This window comes from Acipenser ruthenus, chromosome 21, assembly GCF_902713425.1.
Source record: "Acipenser ruthenus chromosome 21, fAciRut3.2 maternal haplotype, whole genome shotgun sequence".
NCBI lineage: Eukaryota > Metazoa > Chordata > Actinopteri > Acipenseriformes > Acipenseridae > Acipenser > Acipenser ruthenus.
The window spans coordinates 8,210,420-8,237,683 of NC_081209.1; the positions used below are offsets into that span (position 1 = coordinate 8,210,420).

Below are 27,264 nucleotides of genomic sequence, written 5' to 3' on the forward strand. Positions count from 1 at the left end.
CCAGTTTTCATCTTCTCCTTGTCCAATCTGCGTGTCATCTCCTGTTACCCTGGGCCCACACTTAAAAAAACAATCTGTCATCTTAACTGTGCCAGGAAACTTTTCTATAACTTCCTCAGCAACTGGGACTCGAATCAGCAAGTTGCTCCATGTGTTTTCAATCAGTCGCTACTCCGGGATGCTGTGAGGTGAAGCTTCTCTCACAGTCACAGAACCTGCGGCTGAATGACATGCAGAGTTTTCATGCATCCACGCTGATAATGCGCCAACAGCCTGCAGCATTTCCCATGCTCACTGATAGGCAGTCAGGCTTGCCCACCATTAACTTTAAGAAGCGCTAACCATTTTAACTGTAACTGACAAGCACAGAGTGGTAATGATAGGGGGACCAGTGGAAGCACTAATGAGAAGTTCAGATCATTTATTTTAGAAGCCAGCTTTATCACTCCTTTACCTTTACTCCAGAACAATAAATGGCACATCCTCCATCTGCCTCATAAAAATTATGTCACCCCACCCCCAAGTCTTTTGAGAGAGTTCCAATAAGAAATCAAATCCTGGAATAAAATGCACAAAAGATGTTTTCATCAGAAGTTGTTTTGAAGGACAATACTATGAACACAGTCTAACAAAAACCAGGTTATTAAGCATATTAAAAACAGGCCCAGTGTTTATGAAGCCTAATCCAGAGCCTACAATAACCTGAAGCAGCACTTACCCTGGCAGACTCAGACAGCACGCCCTGTCACTGCACTGTGCAAACAATACCTACTTAAATAAACTGCACTCCTAAAATGTATTATTAATCTTCACCCTTTTGTCCAGTTTAAAACATTTCTATATAAAAGTAAAAATGTACTTTTTCATAGTTTATATTTAAATGTCAGCACAGCAAGAGACCTTCAAAACAATTTCACAATTAAATCAGGTGTGATCTCTGTGATAAATGGATCACAAGCAACATGCCTAACAAGGCTGTGTTAATGGTCTCACACTCGGTTCCACTTCTACACTCACTTAGGCTGTAATAACTAAATACAAGTTGCTTTCCTCCCCTGCCCTGCAGTTTAATCCTGTCCCAAATCTTTATACACATTTGTATTTACAGTAAAAACAAATCAGTGTGTACAAAATAGGAAACACACATACAAGCAAACCTGTACACAGTTTAAGGTTTAACCTTGCACCTTGTTAAAAGCAGGTGTGCAAGTTATAAAACTAGCATTTGTTTTTTGAAGGTTGGCTTGACTATTATAATAGCAGCTTGCAAACTAGAGGATACGATGCCAACATTTAATCTGCATGTAACCCTCTGGAACCTCGTCAGATTTTGAATGGGATTAAGATAAACCACAAGTGCACAGATTCCTCTGAATCACTGGATTTGGCATGGACTGTGCCTCGTGTAGCCAGCTTTTTTTCGTTACCACGGCAATTATGCCTGCGTAGTGGCATGGTCTCACAAATGAATTGCATATAAAAAGGACTATGTGTGGTAACGTTGGAACAAACATGGATTTCAAAATTCAGATTGTATTTAAGCTTTTTTTCGGCTGGATAGCAGTATTTTTGGTATTGAAATGTTTCAAGTCATAACATGGTCATTTTGACTTTCAAAATACATTAATTGACAATAGATAAAACATTTATAAACCAACCACTTTATGTTCCTGAAAGGTGTTGTCACTTTAATGTTCCATTGTATAAATACTGGACCCAGTATTGCTTACTTGACTCGGTAAACTGTTTCCTGCAGGCTCAGACAGGCTAATATGTTTCACTGGAGTGTAGAGTAGACTCCATACCTCTTAATAGAGAAATGCCTCCCCTGCACTCCCCATCACAACCATTGCAGGAACAACAAAGGTTGTTGATGGTGTGACAACGGATATCCTTCTGAGACCAGAATTGAGCTGCTGCTCCCGTACAGACTGTGGCTTGCTGTGCTTTGAAGAAATATTCAGCTGGAAGAAGGAACAAAGTTACCTGATTGTCTAGACACTTTATGATTAGCAAAACGCATCATCTTTTGTTTCAAGGTAGTTTACCATTACTCCAATATAAAAGATCCCTCTCAAGACAAATGCTCCATTCAGGACCATACTGAATCTATTGTAACATATCCAGCGTTCGACACTTCTCATTGCAAGACAATGGGATTCTTAAGATGGAAAAAGAGAGAGAAAATAAGGAATGTGGTCTAGGTGGCACAGTGGGTTTATTCATGTGCTAGCCTTTTTATGCCTCTATACCATATATATAAAAAACCCTGATAAAGGCACCTTTTAATGTGGTACGCGAAAACAATAAATCTTGTGTGGTTTGTGATGCCCGCGTGACGTCTTTACACAACCAGATTCCAAAGTATGAACAGGTGCAATAGCAGCTTCTTCACAGGAGATAGAGAAAGAAAGAAGGGAACTATGGTAATTATGGCACAGTGACTGCATCTGAGGGCAGGTGTACATGTTGAGCAATGCAGGTTAGAGTGAAGACAGGTATGAATAGTCTATTCTGAGCAGATAATGAGCAGGTACAGTGGTGTTTCATACAGGTGTGAATGACATGGCTCGGTGCAACACCCAGACAGTAAGCAGGCAACTCTTCAAACAAGAGCTTGGCAGCCTACATGCTGTGCTGTCACACACAAAACAAACAAGTCACGCTCCCCACTGGACTTTCGCACTAAGAATGTGGTCACTGCCTCCTGCAGTGTTGTCATTATCGTCTACTTGTAGTTTCTAGTAAGTCGATGTGACATCAGTCACACGTAAATAATGGTAAAAACCAGGCACTTATTGGGTTCTGAGTCACAAACAGGGCTGGGGTCTATTCCATTTCCAATTCCTTTTCAAATCACTTCCAGTGGCAATTCTAATTATTTCAAAGGAATTGCAATTTATATTTTAGAGACCTAATTACTGTGATTGTTCAACTGCTTTCATCTGAAGCCGATTTATTTGATCAGCCGTAACTTCATCATTATGTCTCTGTTTTAAAAACAATGTTGTTCTCCATTGTTTATCTTGGGGGGGGGGGGGGGATAGACTGAAGCAATCAGGAATCCCAGAAGGTGAGGCACTGGAAAGCAAACACATTGTACCTGACCCACATCCAGAGCCCAGGTCAAGGCAGCGACAGACTCATGGAGATGAATGAGATGATAGGCAGAGCCTTGGGCAGCCCTTGAGTAAAGTGCAGACCTGCCATGGACTCAACACTTAAACAAGAACTTTTACCTTAACCCTCTCCTTTTTGGGCATAATGTTGCCACTTCCAGGGCTGGTTCATGTAAACCACTCAGGAACTAGGAATGCTCTTAATGAATCTCCAAAAGGAAAATAGATAGGAAAACAAACACTATGAATACAGAGCTACAGAGATCATGCTTGTTTCAGCCACAGGATTACCCCTAAAAATAGGTTGTTGATGCAACCCAGAGGGGGTTGCATATCTCAGACGAAAGTAAAATAAAGCAAATGTTCTATAAAAAAGTTAAGACTTTTTTTTTTTTAGACTAGTTTGTATGTCAAGTAAGTTGTACATTAATATTGGACATAAATCCGCAAGACTGTTTTCAATTAAATCAGTCTATAGATCTCAAACCCTGTAACTGTGTTGCACACTGCTACCTTGGCTGCTGTTAAACGTCTGCCAAAAAGGAAATAAGACTATAAAAATATGCAAGATAACAGAGACGTGTCCAGTAATCTCAAGTACACAGACACAGGCATTAGCCAAACATTTGTTAATTAACTTTCTTAACGTCTAAACTGAAGTACAGACAGGTGCAGTCTTTGGTCAATGCAATACTCAAGCAGTTTATTTTGTTCCTTTCCAAGGTTGTAAACCTGACAGCAGTGCAGCAGCAGTTTTAGTTTCTTGCCAATACTGAACACTGCACAAGGTACAGTAGGACACAGGGATGAAACCACTAACTGACTCACATGCAGGTCATTCCTGCTTCAGTGGACCAACAGGAGTTACTCAATCAATCAAATCATTATCTTTGCTGGAAAGCCCTTAATACATTGTTAGACATTATTTCTATTGGCCATCACAGGTCATCAAAATGGGACAACACCTGCCCTGGCCCCATTTCCCAAACACCTGTGGGCATCATTAATCACAAATGGAGGAAACCCCTCCCAGAATGATATCCACTTGAGCTAAAATGACCCATTAAGAATGAAGGTCAAAGCAGCAAAGGAGATGATGGAGAGGAATGAGAAATGCCAGAGCAAAGCTTGGAAAGTATTTGGGCAAAGTGCAAACTAGTCTTGAACTTATAGTAATTTATAGTATGATGTTGAATTTGTTATTTTCCAGTCAAAAAAAAAGTTTTGATCTTGAGTAAAATATCATATTTTTATATTTATAGAGGTCTGAAAGTTAAAGTAGTATCTCCCAGGCAACAGCTAGAATTCTGGCAAAATATATGTTACCACTGGGGGGCTGGACTTGGGTGGAGAAATACATCGGAGGTAGTCCTTCAAATTTCAGGTTGTGGGTTGAGGATCCATTTGAAGGAGCAAGGTGATATCTACGTGTTTCAATGTTCAAAGTGAACATCATGCAAGTCCATCACGTACAGCAATACAAACCGTATAGTATGAACAAGGGGCTGCATCCAGGTCATTCCAATCCTACCTGCAAACGCTGTGCTAACAGCTTGGAGGTGGGAGAGTTAATGATGCTCCACTCCAAGTAAAAAGGACAAGCCCTTCACGCTAGGCTATGGCTGTCTGGTTTATAAATCAACTCACTTGCACGTTTAGCACTTGGTTGCAACTTCACTTCTGCTCATTAAAGTAAATTCTTAGATAACATGAGACTAACCTCCACTACTGCTTGAAAAGAATGAAATGTAGTTCAATGCGATTTACAAGTGCCTACATAATCAATCTGTTCCGCACTCCAGTGGGGTGTTGATTTATGACTCTATAGCAAACAGGCTTTCAATTATGCAGCTCCACAGTTCTGGGCTGCAGGAATTCAATGCACCAATATATTAAAGTGTCACCATAAAAGTTCAAACTAAGCTAATAAACTGTTTAATTGCATGCCTTGTACTCAAGGCCAATGTGCAACTGAAACTATTTTTTGTGAAAGGAGTCCTTCGGTGCTGAACAATAGGCTGACAAACCTTTGCAGTAATAAAATAAAAGTTAATAAATGATGTAATTGTTACATACTAACCTGAAAAGAACCAAGGCTGTAAATATCTGCATTCAATAGATTACACTTTTACAACGTTATGGCAAGACTAAGAGTTACTAATCCTGGAGTAAGTAAATAAATAAAAATCAATCAATTATGATATTAACATACGATACATCCCCCGCCACAGTTACAAAACAAAAATCATGAAGATCAAGACACGAAGTACCAATTCAGTGATAATCAAGGTAACAACATCGAAGAAGTGGATTCATTCACATACTTGGGTAGCATTGTTGACACAACAGGTGGTACAGATACAGATGTCAAAGTAGGAATTGGCAAAGCTAGGGCAGCCTTCATCATGCTAAACAAGATCTGGAAAATCGAGAGACATTTCAACAACTACAAAACTCTGCATATTCAATTCCAGTGTAAAAGTGTTACTGTTATATGGTGCAGAGACCTGGAGAACAACTAAAACCATACGCAACAAGATCCAAACATTTGTAAATAGATGCCTGCGAAGAGTACTCGGAATATGGTGACCAGAAAAGATATCAAACGAAGAACTATGGCAGAGATTACAAGAAAAACCAATGAAACAGCAGATCAGAAGAAGAAAGTGGGGATGCATCGGACAACCAGCAACCAACATCACAAAGCAGGCTCTCCAGTGGAATCCCCAGGGAAAGAGGAAAAGAGGGAGACCAGGAAACACCTGGCGGAGAGACACAGTAGCAGAGATGGAGGCATCAGACTACACTTGGAAACAACTGAGGTTACATGCCCAAAGTCATGTGCGGTGGTGTTGTCCATGGCCTATGTTCCTCGATGGAATGAATGGCTTAACTAACTAACTAACATCCCCTGGCACGACTGTAAATACAAAATGAAAGCTGTGACCATCATGAAGAGGTATACACCACCACAACCTGAATGTACATGTACAAACAGAAGTGAGACATACAGACAGGCTCCTACATACATTCTCAGATTCTGCTACTCTTAATTGCATAAGGGGTTCTCGAATATGCATTGGAACAAAGCGGAAGCACGGAGAGGTAGCTGTTCAGCCCCATTGGTAGTACAGTAATCCAGGCAGGTGTGCAGCTCTGGGCTGTCAAAAAGCACAGTTAACCAGGTCTATGAACTCTTTAATATTATTCTTGTCTCTCTCTGTGTTCAGGTTATAACACCTACAGTACTAATGTATTGCAGCTGATTGCATCAGCAAATGGATTAGAGTTTTTATTTGGAATCTCTGGAAGTTTGGAATAAATGGGAGGGGCTTGTTGTTGAAGCCGTTAGTGATGTGGGGAGGCTAGGCAAGGCTCCAGGGTGTGATCACGCCTACACACACACACACACACACACACACACACACACACAGCAGACCCTGTCCCGGACCGTCGCTCCTCAACACCACCCACCCAGCACAGCCTTCAGCCATAACAGCTGCTCCGATGAAAAAGAAATGCCAATAAAACTTTCACAAAACCAGCAGTTAGAGAAAATTCACTTTGGCATGTACAGAAGGGCAGGTTTTTACAAACACTTCCCCTGACAAAAATTCCTGTTAAGAATCACACTCTGATTAGGAATGCTGTTCAAGATTGAGTTAGCCCAGGTACTGTAATACCTGTAATAGTTACACACTACTTTAGTGGAAAAGCATGCTGGATAGAGGCAAATGTTGGAGCCCCAGTACACAGCAGCTCTGAAGAGAGTATTACACTGTTGAAGCATTGGTCTTCTTAGCAGATAGCTGTAGAGGTGTGTGGGTTTGCAATATGCTCCTGGTTTACGACACCCACTTCAATGAGTTACACACACAAGGACGCTTTGGATAGACCGACCTCTGCCAGCCACACTGTGGGGGAATTACTCAAAACAAAACACTTCTTGTCAGAGAAATATTATTTATTTTGTTCAAATTTAAAATGGAACTTACTTAAAATGACCACATAGAAGGACCCAGAAAAATTAATTGTTTCAAGTTTATTAATGGACTTTTCCATTCAAACTAAACCCAAGTTTTCAAAACGTGCTGATCGCGGGTTATTGAAGTAGTGTGAACAGGGTATTAGAGAAGGCTGTTTGAGCATCGTCTACCTCAGCTCTGCAGTGATGCTGTCAAGGCATTGAGTGACAGAGCTTTAATGTAAGGGGCAGTAAAAGGAAGGGCCAGGCTCCTTTGAAAAGAGCTGATCAGACAAGAATAGCAAAACAGAAGAGACATCAAACTTCAAAGTGCATTAAATGACTCGCTGCTTTCAAACATCATGACTCACAATGCATAGAAGAGGAAAGTCTAGATCTCTGAAGTGCAACATTCAGGTCATCTCTACCACACCTCCTCTAATCAATATGGTATGAGAACTTGTCTTTAAAATATGTGTCCTGTTCTAAAGGAACCCCAGCCAGTAGGGTAGGGGTTTCTACTTGTCCTGTAGCCAGTGCAGGTTTTTTGTATGCCCTCAAAATGTGTTACTGAAATGATCTGGTGCCAGCAATCAGGCTAAACACCTCCATAGTTACAATACCTAACAAAGTAATATTACTGGTCATGTACATCAATGAACTATCCTAACTGTGCAGTTTTTAAAAGAACCACATGTTACAGCAAATTATTTTCATTTTATAACATATCTAGAACACAGCCACTAAGTAAACCATTGAATACACACAGGTGACATTTGTTACAAGATGGAAAACAACTAGAACAACAGTTCAGTGCACCTTAGAGCACTTCAGAGCCCCTGAGAGCACTTCAGAGCTCTCTTCAGAGCCCCTGAGAGCACAAGCCTGTTTGCTCAGATTGTTGGCACTTAATCACTTTAGCAACATTTCTCAACAGGTTACCTCTATTAACCAGGTTACATAACACAGCAGCTAGTAAAATCAACAAGACATGCAATTATAAATCCTGTAGTACAAACCTGGGTATAATTACATTACCAAATGATCTTCAATGGCAATGCAGCAATGGCTTTGTACAGTGCTGGCAGCTGCAAGGTGCCAGTGAAATGGTACCACATATTTTGATATGTGGTGCTAATGCAGTACTGTACCTGGAACACTGTGCAAAATTTGCTCCAAATGTGTTGCTGTTTCTGGTTTTTGTGGTTTGCTAATGTCTGCTGGGGCGATATCCTGGTATCATAATGCTATCCCAATGGGGAATTTTGCAACGCTTCTGTATTAGCGAGAGATTTGTTGCAGCTTATGCACTCAGATAACCTAAGCTCTGTGACTCAAGCCTATGAAACAGGATGTATTTGTAGAAAACAGTCTTCCGAGTTGTAATTGGGCCTTTCCGAAGCTGGTTAATGAGTCGTGCATTAAAGAAGATCAGAACTGTACATTGTGTAACACTGAAACTTATGTCATCCCACCAGGAAGTGAGTGTTTGTTTCAGCTTTCCGTCTCCCGATTAATAGCCTGTCTGGCACGGCTAACAGATAGGATTCTTCTCACACTATATAGATCCTCGTTTACCTGGCAGCTCAGTCATTCAGATAGTAACCTGGAGAAGATCCAGGTACTGCGCACAAGCCAATCAAACCTCTCTCCCACACAGATCAAAGGGGCAGCCATATAAGGCAATTATGGGAACCTTGCTCTGTACTGATCAATCATGGTTCTGTTACAGGTACAGTATACTGACTTTTAGGCTGTGTCTAGACTAGCGGTGCCAATCTCTGTACCCTTTATTATAAAACATGCAGTGCCCAGGACAGTAGCACCACAGTGACCTAGGATCATTGAAATGTACGGAAATAACACTGCCCCTAAGCTTGATCCCAGTAAAACATCAATATTTATTTCTACAGCCAAGATTTAAATCAGTGAAACCCCAGCCAAATTTTCAATTACAGATCGTTGTAGAGAACAAAATAATTCACCATGCTGCTTGCATTCTCTACATAGGGCTCTTGCAATTTTGAAAGACGCATTGCAAACGTATTTTTATTTTAGAACATGAGATCCGGTATTACTGTGTTCTCAGTTTGCATGTCTTACCTTCAGCTATTTTTTTTTACGGTTTCACTTCCAAGGTTATTTCACCTCAGCAGTATCTTCAGAGTCAGAGCATGTTACTGGCTACAAACCATGCCAGCCAATAGTTTACAGAACACAGTACACAGTGTGCTTCCTCCCTGTGAGTTTTCATGAAGTCTCAAGATATCCCCTCAAGTTTTCAGTCACACCAAATTGAGTTACCAGTATGTCAATAAAGTAAAACAAAAACAGCTTGGGTTTATTATATTGAATTGGACCAGAAAGAATTGCCTGTGCCCTTTTAACAACTCCTGTAATCTACTAATCTAATCTGCTCTTTAAATAATTAAAGAGTTTGGGTAAACCTGTCTGACAGCTTTCTGAAAGCTTTCTGAAACGTGGTGTAACAATGGCAGGAAAAACTTTGGTCTTAAATACAGTACTGTATTCATCAATGCCTGCTGGCTTTCAAATATTCAGAGGTCATAAGACAATAGGTACTGTATCACAATACACACGATATAGGTGAGGAGCTACTTTGAATGACATGTCCTCTCAAATGCCACAACTTTGCTCTCTGAATATGATCGCATCTGAAGGAGTTCGCGAGAACGCATGCTGGGAGTCGCACTTAACAAGGTTCTCGTGAAAAGAATAAGGCTTCTGTGCAGATAAACAAATAGGAAAATGACCAATCCTTAACTCCATCCCCGTTTCCTGCTCCTCGGCAGCTGTAAACTTTAAACGGTTTGGTTTTGGAATTCCACGCGGTGTTTTTTTGCAATGTAAAGTGTAAAAACAGCATTTTAAAGTGTTTTGGGAATAAATGCGGGTTATAATGTTGCCCTGGGGAGCCCAACAGTTTTGTGATTACTAATGTGGTCTTCCACAGTTTAGTGAAGACTTCTTGAAAAGCCTAACCAGAAATTAAATTGAATATTTCCATGTTTCCACTGCAGCAAAGCATAATGTCACCTGTGTGTCTTACCGCTGGTGAAGCAAAATCTTTACTAAACACTACTTTAAATACTATTTAAAAAATCTTCCAATGAAAACAGATTAATGTGAAGAATGTCACAAGTGTTTCTGGTGCTCGTCTGTAATTTAAAACCCACGAACACACTACACCTAAGAATAGTAAATCAACAATGGACTTTTAAAACATGTCTTCTTTCCTTAGACAGTTCAGGAATCGTGCGCAACCCCCGGTGTCTGTATTGCTGTCAATGTGTTTTTAAACATTAAACAAAGATGTTTAATAATAAAATGATGAGCACAACTGCAAAGTAAAATCTATTTCAGGATTCAGAATGTCTCCACGCGGCTCTTGTGAACTGTACCACTAATTACAAGAAAAAGACAACGTCATAATTTAGATGCATGTTTAAATCACAAGGCAGTTCGTCATGTGCTACATGCTTAAGTATCAGATTTAGCTGTGGATTTACCTCACAAATATGTAAATCACAGAAATATAACTAATCGAGAACTCAACCTAAATAAAACAAAACAATGTAGCGATGAGCAGGGTTAAAAAAAAAACAAAAAAAACATTGCCCTGTTAGAAGGCGATTTAAATACTGTAAATGCAGTTTTCTGGCGATAACATATGGTATACTAAGGGGGACTGCTAATGCGGGTACTGTTTTACATTCTACCCAATAGACTATATATATATATATATATATATATATATATATATATATATATATACACACACACACACACACACACACACACACACACACACACACTATATTATATGGATATGTGAAACAAGTATAATATTGCACATATGAACTTACATGACCATATTAACGTTAATATAATATAATGTAGCATAATTAATACAATGTAAAAAGAAATATGGACTGACCAGTTTTCTGAGCGACGACTCGTCCAGAGTGGAGTACCTTTCTCCTGACATCACGTCGAATTCCGATGTCACCGATTGTTCAGTATTTCCTTGAGGAATGTGAAGTGCGGTGCTGGGTACTTATTTTCTTTGAGTCGGTCTAGTAGAAGGAAATGACTGCAATCAGATTAAATTCCTTGCAGTCTTCGTGAAGCCGAGTAGCTGGAATTTAAAAGCGAAAGGTTCTTTTTTGTGTGGGATATAGGAACAGATTCGACTCCCAAAGTTAGCACAAGCACTGTCAGTTTCACTCTCTCCCGAGTGCTGTGGAGCCTCCTCAGACACGCTCCCCGTTCCCGAATCAAGACTAGCAACCCCTTTTTAAAACCCCGCAGTTTTCATGGTGTCTAGAATGATTAATGTTTTTAGTGATTAGTACACACAGTTTCTTTCAGCCTCGGATTTGCAGCTACTCCAAAGAGGATTAACAACACGATCGGATTCTGTACAGACGAGGGTGCATTTATTTGAAAATGCTTACCGTTGCCTGTGGTTTCCCAGCTGTGAATATCTATAAAAAAACTTTAAAGGTGTGATGATTTCACTGCCACCCGCTGTATAGTATGACTACAGATGACCATCAAATCACGGTGCAGTATCGTAAACACACTTCACCTGACTCAACTGTGCAGTCAGTTTTGCTTTTGCTTTATATTCCTCGTCAGAACTGTCATAATGTATTTTTTTTAAATCTCTGTTCTTCGTCAGATTAGTTGCAGTACAAGTCGTATATCAGTTTCCCTCTGCAGACTGAATATGGTATTTGTAATGATTCTTTTCTAAACTCGTCTCGCTTCAATAGGATTGCTGCAGCTTCTCTCTCGCAGTTTAAATCTCTTTCTCCAACATCCTACTCTGAGCGCGAGCTTCAAATCCGCACTGCTTCCCTCACGTGTACAGCATAACCCCGCCCACGGGAAGAGATCACGCCCAATCATAAATAAGGAAAAGAAAGTGGAACCACGCATAAAGGTGAACACAGATGCCCAATTGGTCAGATTGAATGGTTTATCTCGCCCTTTTACAGAAAGAGCTTTTGGGGGCTGTAGTCATTCTGGAGTTGCCACTATCGAGAGACAGGTGCACTTTAACCCACATTTTTTCTTATTAATAAAATAAATTATTCAACTGTCTTGATAATCGCGAAAAAAGATTTAACAGTTATTTTTTTGGAAATAATCTTACCAATTAGCTGCTGATGTGTCTAAATTGTACCACGATTATAATCGTATGTAGTACATACTTGTTTGCCTAAATCGCTGACCCATCACTCGACTGATTAATTTGTTATATATGAATTGTGCGACATATAAAAGCTGCATCTCCCTGTTGCAAGATAAGAGCATTTGATATAGAGCAGGCAGTTGGAAGGTTCACAAAGAACGGTTTTCTTTTCTCCCACCCTACACAGCTGCTCCGCTCCCTCCACTGGTTCCCTATCGCTGCTCGCATACAATTCAAAACTCTTGTTCTCGCCTATCGCTGTCTCGACCTTTCTGCTCCCTCCTATCTCCAGAGTATCATTTCTCCCTACAACCCCATCTCGCCTCCTCCGCTCCTCCACCACCTTCAGATTAACTGTACCATTTTGAATAAAAAGGCGCCCCCCAACGCATTCAACCTCGCAAGCACCTGCCTGCGTCTTTGTCAGCTACCTGGTCTGGGAACGTCACCACCCAGCATAACTGAATTACTAGCTCCACATTCGTTTCAGTAGTCTACACAGAGTTGGTTGCAGAACATTGAAAGGACAGTCATGTGAACGTGACAAAAACGTGCTCACAAAAACCTCTAGACAAGTTTCGCCTAAAATGCCCACTCTTTTGCTCTGATAACTTCTCTTATCTGTATATTTTTTAAGATCTATAAAGTGTCTTTATATAAAGAGCCCGCTGGTGATCTGCCGACCTGGTTTAGGTTTCTCTTATGTTGATAACATTGCACCGCTGTGCTTTATGGTACTGGCATTTACTTATACTGTATAAAGACACTTTAGCTGTAATTGACCAATCAGCTGCTTCCCCTAATGACTGACATGCTTTAAGTCTGGTGATGTATAGACCCTGAAGACGAGGTGAAAAAGCAGAGACTACCTGGAAGTAAGGCATACAGACTGCTTGGAAGTGAACTTCAGGGAAAAGATTGTTTGCCTTCTTTGGAGTTCTGTTTGGCATGTGTTGGAATGCATAATCCTTTCACATTAGAACTGTACCACAAAATAGCTGTTACCCTTTTAAGGACTGGTAAAAAAAAATATCCCTGCTTGTCACAATTTTCTATTTACATTTTTAGAAATTTGAAAACAGTTTGTGACAACTCGAGAAGGAGTTTGAGAAGTTGCCCCTCCAAAACCTTGAAAAAACATATTTGCGTTATAAAATAGATATATAGATAGGAAACATATTGTGGTAAAACAAATCTTGCAAAGGACTCACTTTAGCAATTTTGAAAACAGAGCCATCATTTATTTTGTTAGTGTGTTGCTTACTGCTCTGCAGAATATGATTATGGTACTCTTCTTCTCCTCTTTTCCCTCCTCTTCTCAAGGCTGGATGTTTTGAGAGCATTGCTTCCTTGCTAGATAACAGAGCAGCCTGCCTGCTTTTACCTGTCCCAGCCCAAGGCACAGTATTTTTTTAACACAGATAATACTGACAGTAAACACACAACACAGACTATATAAATAGAGCAAAGCATGTATTTCACTTGTATCTCAGTTTCTATAAAGCTCTTACCCCCCAATCTATTTGCTTAGGATGCATCTTGGTATTCTTAAATAGGTAATCGGCTTCAAATATATGAAACTGTCTTTAATGAGCAAGTCAAGTTTCAGTCAGGACAACTGTTGTGATTAAAAACAGAATGTGAGAGTTTTATAACACCGTGTAACAATTTATTTTTATTTTTTTTGTTCCTGGGTAGTAAGTGTTATTTCCTAATTGCTTATGCCTCAAAAGTATAGAAAATGGCTATTATTCCCCACAAACTTTGCTTTTGTGACCAGGACAGTGATATTTTGAAATTTACCTATTTTCCAGAACATTCCAGATAGATTCAGTGCTGAGTAAACTTGGAGTAACTTCTAGAACTTTCCAGTAATATAAATAGTAGTATAAATACAGGGGCCTTAAGCCCACCAGTTCAGTTTAGTTCCAGCTGCCTAAGTGGATACATATCTGCATTTTTCTGAGATGGCATCAAGAGGCTGCAAGCATCCGGCAGACGCATTTTGCTATGTCTGCGGCCAATTTATCAAGACAAGAGCGAAAAAGTACTCCGTGGAAGCATCTGCTAAGATATGTGAGGCCTACAAGGCATATTTCGGCATGCCTGTCGGGGATCAAGACAAACCCTGGGCACCTCATTTCACCTGCGAGCACTGCAAAAAAACTCTGGAAGGTAAGATGGACAATTGTTGCTCGGAATTTTATGTTATAAAATTTGTTAAAATTTTTAAAATTGTAAAAGTTTTTAATTTTAAAATGTTTTACAATTTTCAATGTTATTGAAAAAATATATCATATATGAAAAATGTTGCGAGAATCTCTTACACATTAGTCATGGGTGAAATAAATGTATTGTTGTAGGATGGTACAGAGGGGAAAAGAGAGCCATGAAGTTCGCTATCCCAAGAATTTGGCGGGAACCCACTGACCACTCAAGCAACTGCTACTTCTGCATGGTGGACCCTGTCAAACGTCGGACTGGCAAGAATTCACCTGCTATCACGTATCCGGACCTTCCTTCATCGCCCCGGTGCCACACTGCCATGAGCTCCCCGTATCCACTCCTCCGGAGAGAGAGCAGCCGTCTTTAGAAGAGAGCAGCAAGTCAGAGAGCGAGGAAGACATTGTAGATCCAGATGACAATTTCAGAGGTGGAGCTGAGAAGAGAAACCCATACTACCCCAACCAAAAAGACCTCAACGACTTGATTAGAGATCTTGGTCTCACCAAGTCCAATGCCGAGCTTTTGAAGTCTAGGCTCAAGCAGTGGAACTTGTTGGATGAAAGTGTGCAAGTCGCAGATCAGAGGAAGCGTCATCAACCTTTTTCCAGCTTCTTCACCCATCAAGATGGGCTCTGCTTCTGCCGCAATGTGACCAGTCTGTTCGAGGCAATCGGAATCGCCTGTACCCAGAATGAGTGGCGCCTCTTCATTGACAGCTCATCCAGGAGCCTCAAAGCTGTGCTGCTCCATAATGGTAACAAGTACCTGTCTCTTCCCCTGGCTCACTCGGTGCACCTCAAAGAGGATTACAACAGCATCAAGACCTTGCTGGACGCCTTGAAGTATGATGAGTACGGCTGGGAGGTCATAGGAGACTTCAAAATGGTGGCATTCCTGATGGGTCTCCAAGGCGGTTTTACCAAGTTTCCCTGCTATCTTTGCCTTTGGGACAGCAGGGACACCAAGCCGCACTACCACAGGCGGGACTGGCCACAGCGGACCGAGTTCTTTGTGGGGAGGAACAACATCAAGTGGGAGCCACTGGTGGACCCCCGGAAAGTGCTGATGCCACCACTGCACATCAAATTGGGCCTTATGAAACAATTTGTCAGAGCTCTAGATAAGGAGTCGGCAGCCTTCAAGTACCTTCAAGACTTCTTCCCTAAGCTGTCTGAGGCAAAGGTCAAAGCCGGTGTCTTCGTCAGACCACAGATAAAGAAGATCCTGGAGTGCAATGAATTGCAGGGTATACTGGACTTTGAACGCCGCTACCAAGGACAGAATAACGAGAACATGATGGGAGACTGCATTTGGGGGCTGATTCGTGAAAGTGATTTACAGTATAATCGTAAATCTCGAAAAACTACTCACTTCTAAGTCTTAACTTCTTAAGTTAATTTGGATTCATATGTTGTTTTTTTCTGACTTTATGTGAACGAAAAGACACAAATTCGCCCGTTTTCTTATTGGAAATAGGTAAATTTCAAAATATCACTGTCCTGGTCACAAAAGCAAAGTTTGTGGGGAATAATAGCCATTTTCTATACTTTTGAGGCATAAGCAATTAGGAAATAACACTTACTACCCAGGAACAAAAATTGTGTTACATAGTGTAATTTATACTTTTATAATGAAGCTTGACGTGAATGTGGGAGTTACCTCTTTAGTCCAATGGCTGTTTGACTTTTGCAATGGTTACAAGGATCGTCCTGTCAATCAAATTCAGATAATAATTATTATGATGTATTTATTTGGCAGGTAACCTAACCTTCTGCCTTATTACCAACCAAATACATTTTTCTGTGAACTGAAATGTTTGTGGGCTATTGAGTTTTTCCTTCACATCTTTTTTTAATTAGATTTGTTTATGGTAATATTAAACAAAGTGAATTCAATCTGAAATTGTGGCATATTTTACAGGATTCCTATGCACCATAAAACAACAAGGGTGGTTGAATACATTTTTGTGTCTCCGTATACCTTGTAAAAGCAAAACCGTCATTTTTGATTTGTTATTTTAATGAAAAAAGAAACTCAAAATATTTCTAAGGCCAGCCGATAAGTTGTTCCAAACAAACACTGCAGGGAACTAAATGAGAACGGTCTGTCATTCGCAATCTGCTTACCCGCTTAAAAAAGAAAACACGTTTATACCATTTACTGCATGGGAATGTTGTGGTCTCCCTTTCAAGCAATGACCTGTTATAACAAGTCTATTCCTCAGTTGAACAATACTTATTAAACTCTTTATCAGCAGTATGTGGCTCTGTGACGTGAAAACAAGGTGACCTAGGGGTTAGCTGAAATGTGAAAGAAGTAAGGCTTGCTTGGTAAAGTCCCTTCAATCTGGGTCACGAGGCAATGACCTGAAAAACACACCGCTCTAAAGAAATGGTCTTTTAAATATTCTGGGGGTAGAAAAGCATGCCAGAGACAGAGAGAGGGTAGGATTCGGATTCTTTTTAACGAAATAACTCGAGATATGCAGCAAAATAATTCTGGTTCCATTCCATGGGCAGTACCTTTAAAAAAAACAAGGGTGGAAAGATACGTGCAATATACAATGCAATGTTATGAAATTATTTTAATAGACTTTAACATTAGTCTTAAACATGTTTTTTAGATCTGTTTACTTGCCTTAGCAGTGTGATCACTCGCCGCTATATCTTGGTTCTAAACTTTTATATATTAAATACGCGATAACTTCAGGGCTGGATGAGTGTACCGAAATAAACCGACTCCCTGCTCAACACCTTGTCGAGGTCTGCTTATACTAGCGAGGAAAACCATCCCCCCCCCGAGTTAAACGCAACCAACCATAACTTTATAACAAATTATGTTTGAACACACCTTAGAAACAATTTTGTTGGCAGAGGATGTGGGTCGTTTTGGCGCCAGCGCCACAACGGGAGAATTTCAGCTGGCCGTAGCAATGAAAATAATGTGTATTTCAAAACAATATCGTTTTTTATATATATATATATATATATATATATATATATATATATATATATATATATATATATATATATATATATATATATATATCATTATTATTAGTATTATTTCGAGACAGCTATTTTGAAAGTGCAGGTCTCTGTCAGTTTCATCGCAATGATAATTTGACAGCAGAGGATATTCCACTAGCGTTCTTGCAGTAGGGCGTTTATGAGTGAGGGTCGCCAGTATTTACAGTTGCAGGGGGAACATGTTAGGTCCTCAGGAGCACATGAGTTTACACTGCCATCTGGCGGCAGGTCTAGGGACCTGACTTATCATTGCCCAGCCGCGCGCCATAAAACACTTCTCACGTTCAAATAATTCAAAAATATTAAATGGAAATATGCATTGCAAAAGCTGGCCTCTCACTTGTAACTAGCAACTGTGAAATCTTTTTTTGCTGGCAGAGAAGGTCATTTTGAAAGGGGTTGCGAATGAATGTGCACAGTCTCTGAAAGAATGTGTGGTGCGTTGTTCGTCGAGCCAGTCAATGATCATAACTGTACATGTGTACATCTAACTAATTAATTGTATGGCGGTGCGAGTTAGCCGGGTGGTTAAGGTAATGAAATGCTAATTAATTCCGATCTGCACGCGTGGATCGAATCCCATCTTCGTTGCAACTTTGATTGACTTTTTTCGTTGTCGCTTATCTTTTCACAAAAGTGTTTATATGTGAGTACAGGATTATATTTGGCTGCGTTTCGGATATCCCCCTCCAGTAAAAACATGCGACACAAACGCAGCCTAAACGTTTGTGTTACATGTGCTGAAAAATAATAACAGGCACCGCTGGGATTCGAACCCAGGATCTCCTGTTTACTAGACAGGCGCTTTAACCATCTAAGCCACGGCGCCCTGCAGCAAGTCACTGAATCTGTGCCAGACGCCTGTGAAATGATTCGGATAAAGACCACGGCGCTTCTACCCCTATTACAATGCACCATTCCAAAATGAAGTGGGGGAAAGTTTTGCAAATTAAACAAACATCATTCAAAAACGCATTAGTCTTTATGAAACCATTTCCGACCTTAGACATCGGAACTGCATTTTATTTCAGCTGACCGATTGTAATATGAAATCTGGTAGTTCACTTGATTTAAAAAAAATAGTAAAACTCAGGTCCCACCGAGATTTGAACTCGGATCGCTGGATTCAGAGTCCAGAGTGCTAACCATTACACCATGGAACCGCAGTGAACACCACGTAGGTGGATGGTTTGTCAGCTGTCAAATGCCCCCGCTGACGACCCCTGGACCGCAAGGCGTTATCCCCCATCTGCAGGTAACCGTCTAACAGCATGCATTTGTCCAGGTTGAATTTAAAATGCGATGTTTTTATTTTTTAGTTCATATTAGAAACTGCTGGCAGGTGTGGCGAACTGAACTATCATTACCCAACAGCACGACATAGAACACTTGACACGTTCAAATAATACGAAAAATATTATTTGCAAATATATGTATTGCATATTTATATTTAAATAACAGCGGTACTGACAACACACTGTGACAGAAATAAACATTTCCTCCTTTCGCAGCGACAAAGTCTGCATTTATAGTTCAATAATTCGTTTTTTTTCCCGGCAAATATGGTGCAGAGGTAAGTAAATAATTGGTTATGATACAGATTAATTAGGATACGATTAGAGTGGGTATGGCTTTTAAAGTATTACATCTTAATGTATTAAACTGTTTTTGCTGTCCTGAGCCCGGATAGCTCAGTCGGTAGAGCATCAGACTTTTAATCTGAGGGTCCAGGGTTCAAGTCCCTGTTCGGGCGGCGAGTGTATTTTAAATAACTTTTTAATGAAGTGAAAGTTATTGGGCTAAACACAATGTTGTATTGTGTATATTGCCTATTTTTATCACCAAAACCCCCCCGGAACACTGGGTTGCGAAGGTTCAAAGACGACGAAAATTATACATATAATACAACTAAGTGAGGGTATCATAACACTATTGAAAAAACCCACCGAACCGACCTTTAACTGCCCATTCCGTGCAATAAAACTGTGTATTTATTTTGTTTTTATATGATCTCTCTCTCTCTCTCTCTCTCTCTCTCTCTCTCTCTCTCTCTCTCTCTCTCTCTCTCTCTCTCTCTCTCTCTCTCTCTCTCTCTCTCTTTGTATTAGTATTTTAGCAGAACCATATTGATTAACATCGTTCTTCTCTTTTTCTTTATAGCGGAATATAGTGAGGCCTTCTTTCTACTTTGCAGGGCAGGAGGTGATAAAGTAACAGTATTTGCACAAGTAGAACAATTGCAAAGGTCTGGAATTGATGGTAGCCCCTAACTGTAACAGTTATATGCGATTAAAAAAATAATAATAACACGTATATATAGCTGCAACAGTTTCACAACATTAATTTTTTGCACAACTTTTTTGTTCTTCTTACTTACAATGATAAAAAATGTCTTTAAATGTATTTAACATTCATATATGCCTATATTTGATACAAAATTGATACAATGCAATTCCGTGCAAAAGCAAGCAAACACACTACCTTACAATTATGTAGTTTACAACATGTAAGGAAAAACGAGCAAACAAAGCAAAACAGTTTAGATTTTAATATTACGCAGGATGACTTCAAATACAGAAACCTTGATGCATTTCCCATTTTCTTCTTCAAAAAAATGAATTCGTTTTTACATTGTGTGTCATATGCATAGGCTAAATAAATAAATAAAACAGAATAAACAAACAAACTAACAGTTTCGTTTTTATGTCTGAGTTTAATTTGGGAGCCTCCTGTCTTGTCTAGTGCTCTGTGTGTGTGTGTGTGTGTGTGTGTGTGTGTGTGTGTGTGTGTGTGTGTGTGTGTGTGTGTGTGTGCGTGTGTGTGTGCGTGTGCGTGTGCGTGTGCGTGTGTGTGTGTGTGCGTGTGTGTGAATACGAGAGAGAAATGAAACAATGTATTCTTGCTCTAAATGAGTGGCTGCTATATTAAACTATGTAACAATGTAATGCCTGAGAAAGCACTGAACCCTTGAAACAATGCATCGAATTGAAGTATTTGGCTGAAACGCTGTAACTAACAGACAGCAATAGTTTGTGCAATATGAGAATTGAAACGAAATTGTGTTTTAAATAAATTTGACTATTTTACATCCCTGGCATTTTTATTGTGTGTTTGTGTTGTACTTGGTCAAGACCTTATCCTCTGTACCAAATAAAATAACCTAGTGCTAACGACCTAAAATCTTTAACTTAATCTGAAGGTAGTGCCTTCAGTGGCATATATGGCTAACAGAAATTATATTTTAAACCCAGTTTAGCCCTCGCTACAGTATGACCTTTATTGCTAATAAGTAGCGGAATGTTTAGTCACCAACGCGGTATTTACTGTTGAAGTCTAATTGAATATACGGCTTTCAAATGTGGAGCCATGCACAAAACCTGTGATTTTTAATCAATTTGCATGGCTTTTCAGTATTAGAAGGCTATCTAGATTAGAACCCCTGGGGGTTATTTTTGAGTTTTACGGTTTCTTATTAATCCTTCGAGATTTCAACGTGTATTTATGGTGGTTTAGTCTGCTGTTTAAAAAGGTTCTTTGTATACTATTTGGAACCCCTGAAATACGGTTTCTTGGAATAACTTTTTCAAGAGTGTAAGATTTTTAAACCTCACGATTATGTTTTAGAACATTCCCGGAAGGTATTAGTAATAAATCAGACACTTAACGCAAGTGTAGCCCATCAATCAACAAAATCTTAACTTCCAGTACAGTACCAAATATTAAGCCATAGCAGTCAAAACGAATGGTTATTACCCGTTCCCAATGGTAAATTGGGCGCGGTCTGGAGTTTCTGCGTCAAGCAGTTTTGTCTCTTAATTATTCATTATTATTAATTAGTCATTTTAACAGACGCTTCTATCCAAAGCGACTTCCAGAGACTAGGGGTGAACTATGCATCAGAGTCTCCTCCAATAGGACCTCGGTTTTATGTTTCAAAGACGGAGCACAAGGAGATTAAGTGATTTGCTCTGGGTCACACAAAGTGTGAGTTGGGATTTGAACCGGGAACCATCTGATATGAATCCTTTGTCTTTAATCACTGGGCCACCTTACCCAAGCTTCATCGAATACCTTGCTAATTCACATTTTCTCGACACTCGCTCAGGTAATTCTTAGCCGAGTGCATGACAATTCGTCCAATAATTACACTGTAGACTAATATTCTGTGCACAGAGGAAGCACATTTACTAATGTAACAGGAGGAGGGAGGAGGATATTTGGTCTTTTTTGATATTTTGTCTATACAGCTGTTTATTGCATGGAATGGGAAATGAAAGGTCGGTTCGGTGGGTTTTTTCAATAGTGTTGTTTTTCGCACTTAGTTGTATTGTGTGTATTATTTTCATACTCTGTGCAGCTTCGGAACCCCGTGTTCCGGCCGGTTTTGTCTGTACAGCTGTTTATTGCACGGAATGGGCAGTTAAATGTTTTTTTCAAGCAACACCATGCCCACTCCAAAACAAAAGTTATATACCAATTTCATGGACATCTAATATCAATTACAGGAATGCCTTTGCTGTCAAGGTTGAACCAATGAAAACGGAACTGCCCCCAGGCCCTGAGGAACGATGGACCCTGAATCTTACTAAAGTGGCACATGACGAAATTAATCGCAGCGGTCCATTTTTAATAGTTCAAGCACTAGAGATCCTCTCTTCAAATTCTGCCAAACCAGCAGCGCTCAGTTTGTTGTTGGGTACGTTGCTCGCTTCCTGACCGACGCAGGCTCTGTGGCGCAATGGATAGCGCGTTGGACTTCTAGTCAAACACTGAGGTGTGATTCAAAGGTTGTGGGTTCGAGTCCCACCAGAGTATTTGTTTTAGGCTAGCTGTAGGACCCTCAAACATTAGATGTGTAAAACCAGAGCCTGCGCATCCATTTCTTTCTTTTTCTAAGTCAACTCTAAAGATAAACAGTACGGTTCACCGGCACTTGATCTCGGATCACTGGATTCGAAATCCAGAGTGGTAACCATTACACCATGCAACCCCCCATACTGGGCCACCATGCAGGGACCCTCTCAACATTTCGCTTTTGTGGAAAAGGTTTCTAATATTTCATAATCGCTTGAGCTATCCGGTGCAGCAAGTGCTGAAACCACACCTGACGCTGCAGGTTTCTTGCTATTGTTTAAACCGCATGCACACTGGCATATAATCGCGCACCTTAGGACAGGGTTGACAGCTTCTACACCCGCACTGTGAACAGATCCTCCGTGTTTCATCCAGTTTGATACTGTGGAGAAGCGCAGACCGGACGAGGTGGCCGAGTGGTTGAGCAGATGGACTGCTAATCCATTGTGCTCGTCGCAAATTTGATTGACTTCTTTCCTTGTCTCTTATCTTTTCACAAAAGTGTTTGTGTGTGAGTACAGGATTATATTTGGCTGCGTTTCGGATATTCCCCTCCAGTAACAACATGAGACAAAAACGCATTAGTCTTTATGAAACCATTTCCTACCTTAGACATCGGAACTGCATTTTATTTCAGCTGACCGATTGTAATATGAAATCTGGTAGTTCACTTGATTTAAAAAAAAAAATAGTAAAATACAGGTCCCACCGAGATTTGAACTCGGATCGCAGGATTCAGAGTCCAGAGTGCTAACCATTACACCATGGAACCGCAGGGGTAGACCTGGGAGGTAGATGGGTTGTCAGCTGTCAAATGCCCCCGCTGACGACCCCTGGAGCGCAAGGCGTTATCCCCATCTGCAGACAACCGTTTAACAGCATGCCATAACAATGACTTTCAAACAAGGCATCTACAACACTATTAAACATATTGCATTTTACGCGTATTTTATACAACAATCGCAAAAACCACACTTTGACAGAAATAAACTTTTCCTGCTTTCGAAGCGACAGTCTGCAATTATATTTGAATAATCCGGGTTTTTTTCCGGCAAATATGGTGCAGACGCAAGTAAATACTTGGTTAGGATACAGACCCAGCACATTCCCCTTGGAGATGTAGTCGCGCATCGCAAGCCAATATACGCAATGTTGTATTGTGTATATTGCCTATAACCATTGTTGCTTGTTCAAATTAATTTACCAAACACTGTGTGGCGTTGCTGCTCCTAAAACATGTAGTGGAACATTTTCTTTTCAAACAGCACCATGCCCACTCCAAAACAAAAGTTGTATACCAAGTTCATGGACATCTAATATTAATTACAGGAATGCCTTTTCTGTCAAGGTTGAACCAACGAAAACGGAACTGCTCCCTGGCCCTGAGCAACGACAGACCCTGAATCATACTAAAGTGGCACATGACGAAATGAATCGGAGCGGTCCATTTTTAATAGTTCAAGCACTACTCTTCAAATTCTGCCAAACCAGCAGCGCTCAGTTTGTTGTTGGGTATGTTGCTCGCTTCCTGACCCACGCAGGCTCTGTGGCGCAATGGATAGCGCGTTGGACTTCTAGTCAAACACTGAGGTGTGATTCAAAGGTTGTGGGTTCGAGTCCCACCAGAGTCGTTGTTTTAGGCTAGCTGTAGGACCCTCAAACATTAGATGTGTAAAACCAGAGCCTGCGCATCCATTTCTTTCTTTTTCTAAGTCAACTCTAAAGATAAACAGTACGGTTCACCGGCACTTGATCTCGGATCACTGGATTCGAAATCCAGAGTGGTAACCATTACACCATGCAACCTCCCATACTGGGCCACCATGCAGGGACCCTCTCAACATTTCGCTTTTGTGGAAAAGGTTTCTAATATTTCATAATCGCTTGAGCTATCCGGTGCAGCAAGTGCTGAAACCACACCTGACGCTGCAGGTTTCTTGCTATTGTTTAAACCGCATGCACACTGGCATATAATCGCGCACCTTAGGACAGGGTTGACAGCTTCTACACCCGCACTGTGAACAGATCCTCCGTGTTTCATCCAGTTTGATACTGTGGAGAAGCGCAGACCGGACGAGGTGGCCGAGTGGTTAAGCAGATGGACTGCTAATCCATTGTGCTCGTCGCAAATTTGATTGACTTCTTTCCTTGTCTCTTATCTTTTCACAAAAGTGTTTGTGTGTGAGTACAGGATTATATTTGGCTGCGTTTCGGATATTCCCCTCCAGTAACAACATGAGACAAAAACGCATTAGTCTTTATGAAACCATTTCCTACCTTAGACATCTGAACTGCATTTTATTTCAGCTGACCGATTGTAATATGAAATCTGGTAGTTCACTTGATTTAAAAAAAAAAATAGTAAAACACAGGTCCCACCGAGATTTGAACTCGGATCGCTGGATTCAGAGTCCAGAGTGCTAACCATTACACCATGGAACCGCAGGGGTAGACCTGGGAGGTGGACCTGGGAGGTGGATGGGTTGTCAGCTGTCAAATGCCCCCGCTGACGACCCCTGGAGCGCAAGGCGTTATCCCCATCTGCAGAGAACCGTTTAACAGCATGCCATAACAATGACTTTCAAACAAGGCATCTACAACACTATTAAACATATTGCATTTTACGCGTATTTTATACAACAATCGCAAAAACCACACTTTGACAGAAATAAACTTTTCCTGCTTTCGAAGCGACAGTCTGCAATTATATTTGAATAATCCGGGTTTTTTTTCAGCAAATATGGTGCAGACGCAAGTAAATACTTGGTTAGGATACAGACCCAGCACATTCCCCTTGGAGATGTAGTCGCGCATCGCAAGCCAATATACGCAATGTTGTATTGTGTATATTGCCTATAACCATTGTTGCTTGTTCAAATTAATTTACCAAACACTGTGTGGCGTTGCTGCTCCTAAAACATGTAGTGGAACATTTTCTTTTCAAACAGCACCATGCCCACTCCAAAACAAAAGTTGTATACCAAGTTCATGGACATCTAATATTAATTACAGGAATGCCTTTTCTGTCAAGGTTGAACCAACGAAAACGGAACTGCTCCCTGGCCCTGAGCAACGACAGACCCTGAATCATACTAAAGTGGCACATGACGAAATGAATCGGAGCGGTCCATTTTTAATAGTTCAAGCACTACTCTTCAAATTCTGCCAAACCAGCAGCGCTCAGTTTGTTGTTGGGTACGTTGTTTGCTTCCTGACCCACGCAGGCTCTGTGGCGCAATGGATAGCGCGTTGGACTTCTAGTCAAACACTGAGGTGTGATTCAAAGGTTGTGGGTTCGAGTCCCACCAGAGTCGTTGTTTTAGGCTAGCTGTAGGACTTCAAATATTAGGTGTGTAAAACCAGAGCCTGCGCATCCATTTCGTTCTTTTTCTAAGTCAACTCTAAAGACAAACAGTACGGTTCACCGGCACTTGATCTCGGATCACTGGATTCAAAAACCAGAGTGCTAACCATTCACCATGCAACCTCCCATACTGGGCCACCATGCAGGGACCCACTCAACATTTCGCTTTTGTGGAAAAGGTTTCTCATATTTCATAATCGCTTAAACTATCCGGTGTTGCAAGTGCTGAAACCACACCTGACGCTGCAGGTTTCTTGCTATTGTTTAAACCGCATGCGCACTGGCATATAATCGCGCACCGTAGGACTGGGTTGACAGCTTCTACACCCGCACTGTGAACAGATCCTCCGTGTTTCATCCAGTTTGATACTGTGGAGCAACTCAGACAGGACGAGGTGACCGAGTGGTTGAGCAGATGGACTGCTAATCCGTTGTGCTCTGCACGCGTGGGTTCGAATCCTGTCCTCATCGCAAATTTGATTGACTTTTTTCGTTGTCTCTTATCTTTTCACTAAAGTGTTTGTATGTGAGCAGATGATTATATTTGGCTGCGTTTCGGATATCCTCCTCCAGTAACAACATGAGACACAAACGCAGCCTAAACGTTTGTGTTGCATGTGCTACAGTAACAACAGGCACAGTGCCTGCAATCCTATTTGAATAATCCCGTTTTTTTCGGCAAATATGATGCAGATGCAAGTAAATAATTGGGAACAATCGCAAAAACCACACTTTGACAGAAATAAACTTTTCCTGCTTTCGAAGCGACAGTCTGCAATTATATTTGAATAATCCCGTTTTTTTTCGGCAAATATGGTGCAGACGCAAGTAAATACTTGGTTAGGATACAGACCCAGCACATTCCCCTTGGAGATGTAGTCGCGCATCGCAAGCCAATATACGCAATGTTGTATTGTGTATATTGCCTATAACCATTGTTGCTTGTTCAAATTAATTTACCAAACACTGTGTGGCGTTGCTACTCCTAAAACATGTAGTCGAACATCTTCTTTTCAAGCAACACCATGCCCACTCCAAAACAAAAGTTATATACCAAGTTCATGGACATCTAATATCAATTACAGGAATGCCTTTGCTGTCAAGATTGAACCAATGAAAACGGAACTGCCCCCAGGCCCTGAGGAACGATGGACCCTGAATCATACTAAAGTGGCACATGACGAAATTAATCGCAGCGGTCCATTTTTAATAGTTCAAGCACTAGAGATCCTCTCTTCAAATTCTGCCAAACCAGCAGCGCTCAGTTTGTTGTTGGGTATGTTGCTCGCTTCCTGACCCACGCAGGCTCTGTGGCGCAATGGATAGCGCGTTGGACTTCTAGTCAAACACTGAGGTGTGATTCAAAGGTTGTGGGTTCGAGTCCCACCAGAGTCGTTGTTTTAGGCTAGCTGTAGGACCCTCAAACATTAGATGTGTAAAACCAGAGCCTGCGCATCCATTTCTTTCTTTTTCTAAGTCAACTCTAA

The 27,264-nt window shown here is 40.7% G+C and overlaps 1 protein-coding gene and 9 non-coding genes across 15 annotated transcripts in view; 5 read left to right on the plus strand and 5 right to left on the minus strand.

Moving 5' to 3' along the window:
- LOC117428227 (smoothelin) overlaps positions 1-11,970 on the minus strand; it is an 82,985-nt gene extending 71,015 nt beyond the window's left edge. For 2 of the 6 annotated variants that reach the window (XM_058994725.1, XM_058994724.1), the window contains exon 1: positions 11,042-11,970. In XM_058994725.1, coding sequence (XP_058850708.1) covers positions 11,042-11,092 — 51 coding nt within the window. In that variant the 5' untranslated portion in view covers positions 11,093-11,970. The remainder of the gene's footprint in view (positions 1-11,041) is intronic. The other 4 variants (XM_058994723.1, XM_058994722.1, XM_058994720.1 and 1 more) reach the window with 3 other exon arrangements.
- A 6,344-nt stretch (positions 11,971-18,314) lies between these two features.
- trnat-agu (transfer RNA threonine (anticodon AGU)) lies at positions 18,315-18,388 on the minus strand. Its single transcript has one exon. It is a non-coding gene; the product is annotated as a tRNA-Thr (tRNA).
- Positions 18,389-18,650: 262 nt separating this feature from the next.
- On the minus strand, positions 18,651-18,722 carry trnaq-cug (transfer RNA glutamine (anticodon CUG)). Its single transcript has one exon. It is a non-coding gene; the product is annotated as a tRNA-Gln (tRNA).
- Positions 18,723-19,239: 517 nt separating this feature from the next.
- On the plus strand, positions 19,240-19,312 carry trnak-uuu (transfer RNA lysine (anticodon UUU)). The gene has a single exon. It is a non-coding gene; the product is annotated as a tRNA-Lys (tRNA).
- A 2,971-nt stretch (positions 19,313-22,283) lies between these two features.
- On the plus strand, positions 22,284-22,374 carry trnar-ucu (transfer RNA arginine (anticodon UCU)). The gene is given in 2 exon segments: positions 22,284-22,320; positions 22,339-22,374. It is a non-coding gene; the product is annotated as a tRNA-Arg (tRNA).
- Positions 22,375-23,113: 739 nt separating this feature from the next.
- Positions 23,114-23,185, minus strand: trnaq-cug (transfer RNA glutamine (anticodon CUG)). The gene has a single exon. It is a non-coding gene; the product is annotated as a tRNA-Gln (tRNA).
- Positions 23,186-23,953: 768 nt separating this feature from the next.
- trnar-ucu (transfer RNA arginine (anticodon UCU)) lies at positions 23,954-24,044 on the plus strand. Its single transcript is given in 2 exon segments — positions 23,954-23,990; positions 24,009-24,044. It is a non-coding gene; the product is annotated as a tRNA-Arg (tRNA).
- A 739-nt stretch (positions 24,045-24,783) lies between these two features.
- Positions 24,784-24,855, minus strand: trnar-ucu (transfer RNA arginine (anticodon UCU)). The gene has a single exon. It is a non-coding gene; the product is annotated as a tRNA-Gln (tRNA).
- Positions 24,856-25,636: 781 nt separating this feature from the next.
- Positions 25,637-25,727, plus strand: trnar-ucu (transfer RNA arginine (anticodon UCU)). Its single transcript is given in 2 exon segments — positions 25,637-25,673; positions 25,692-25,727. It is a non-coding gene; the product is annotated as a tRNA-Arg (tRNA).
- A 1,354-nt stretch (positions 25,728-27,081) lies between these two features.
- trnar-ucu (transfer RNA arginine (anticodon UCU)) lies at positions 27,082-27,172 on the plus strand. The gene is given in 2 exon segments: positions 27,082-27,118; positions 27,137-27,172. It is a non-coding gene; the product is annotated as a tRNA-Arg (tRNA).
- The last annotated feature ends 92 nt before the right edge of the window (positions 27,173-27,264 follow it).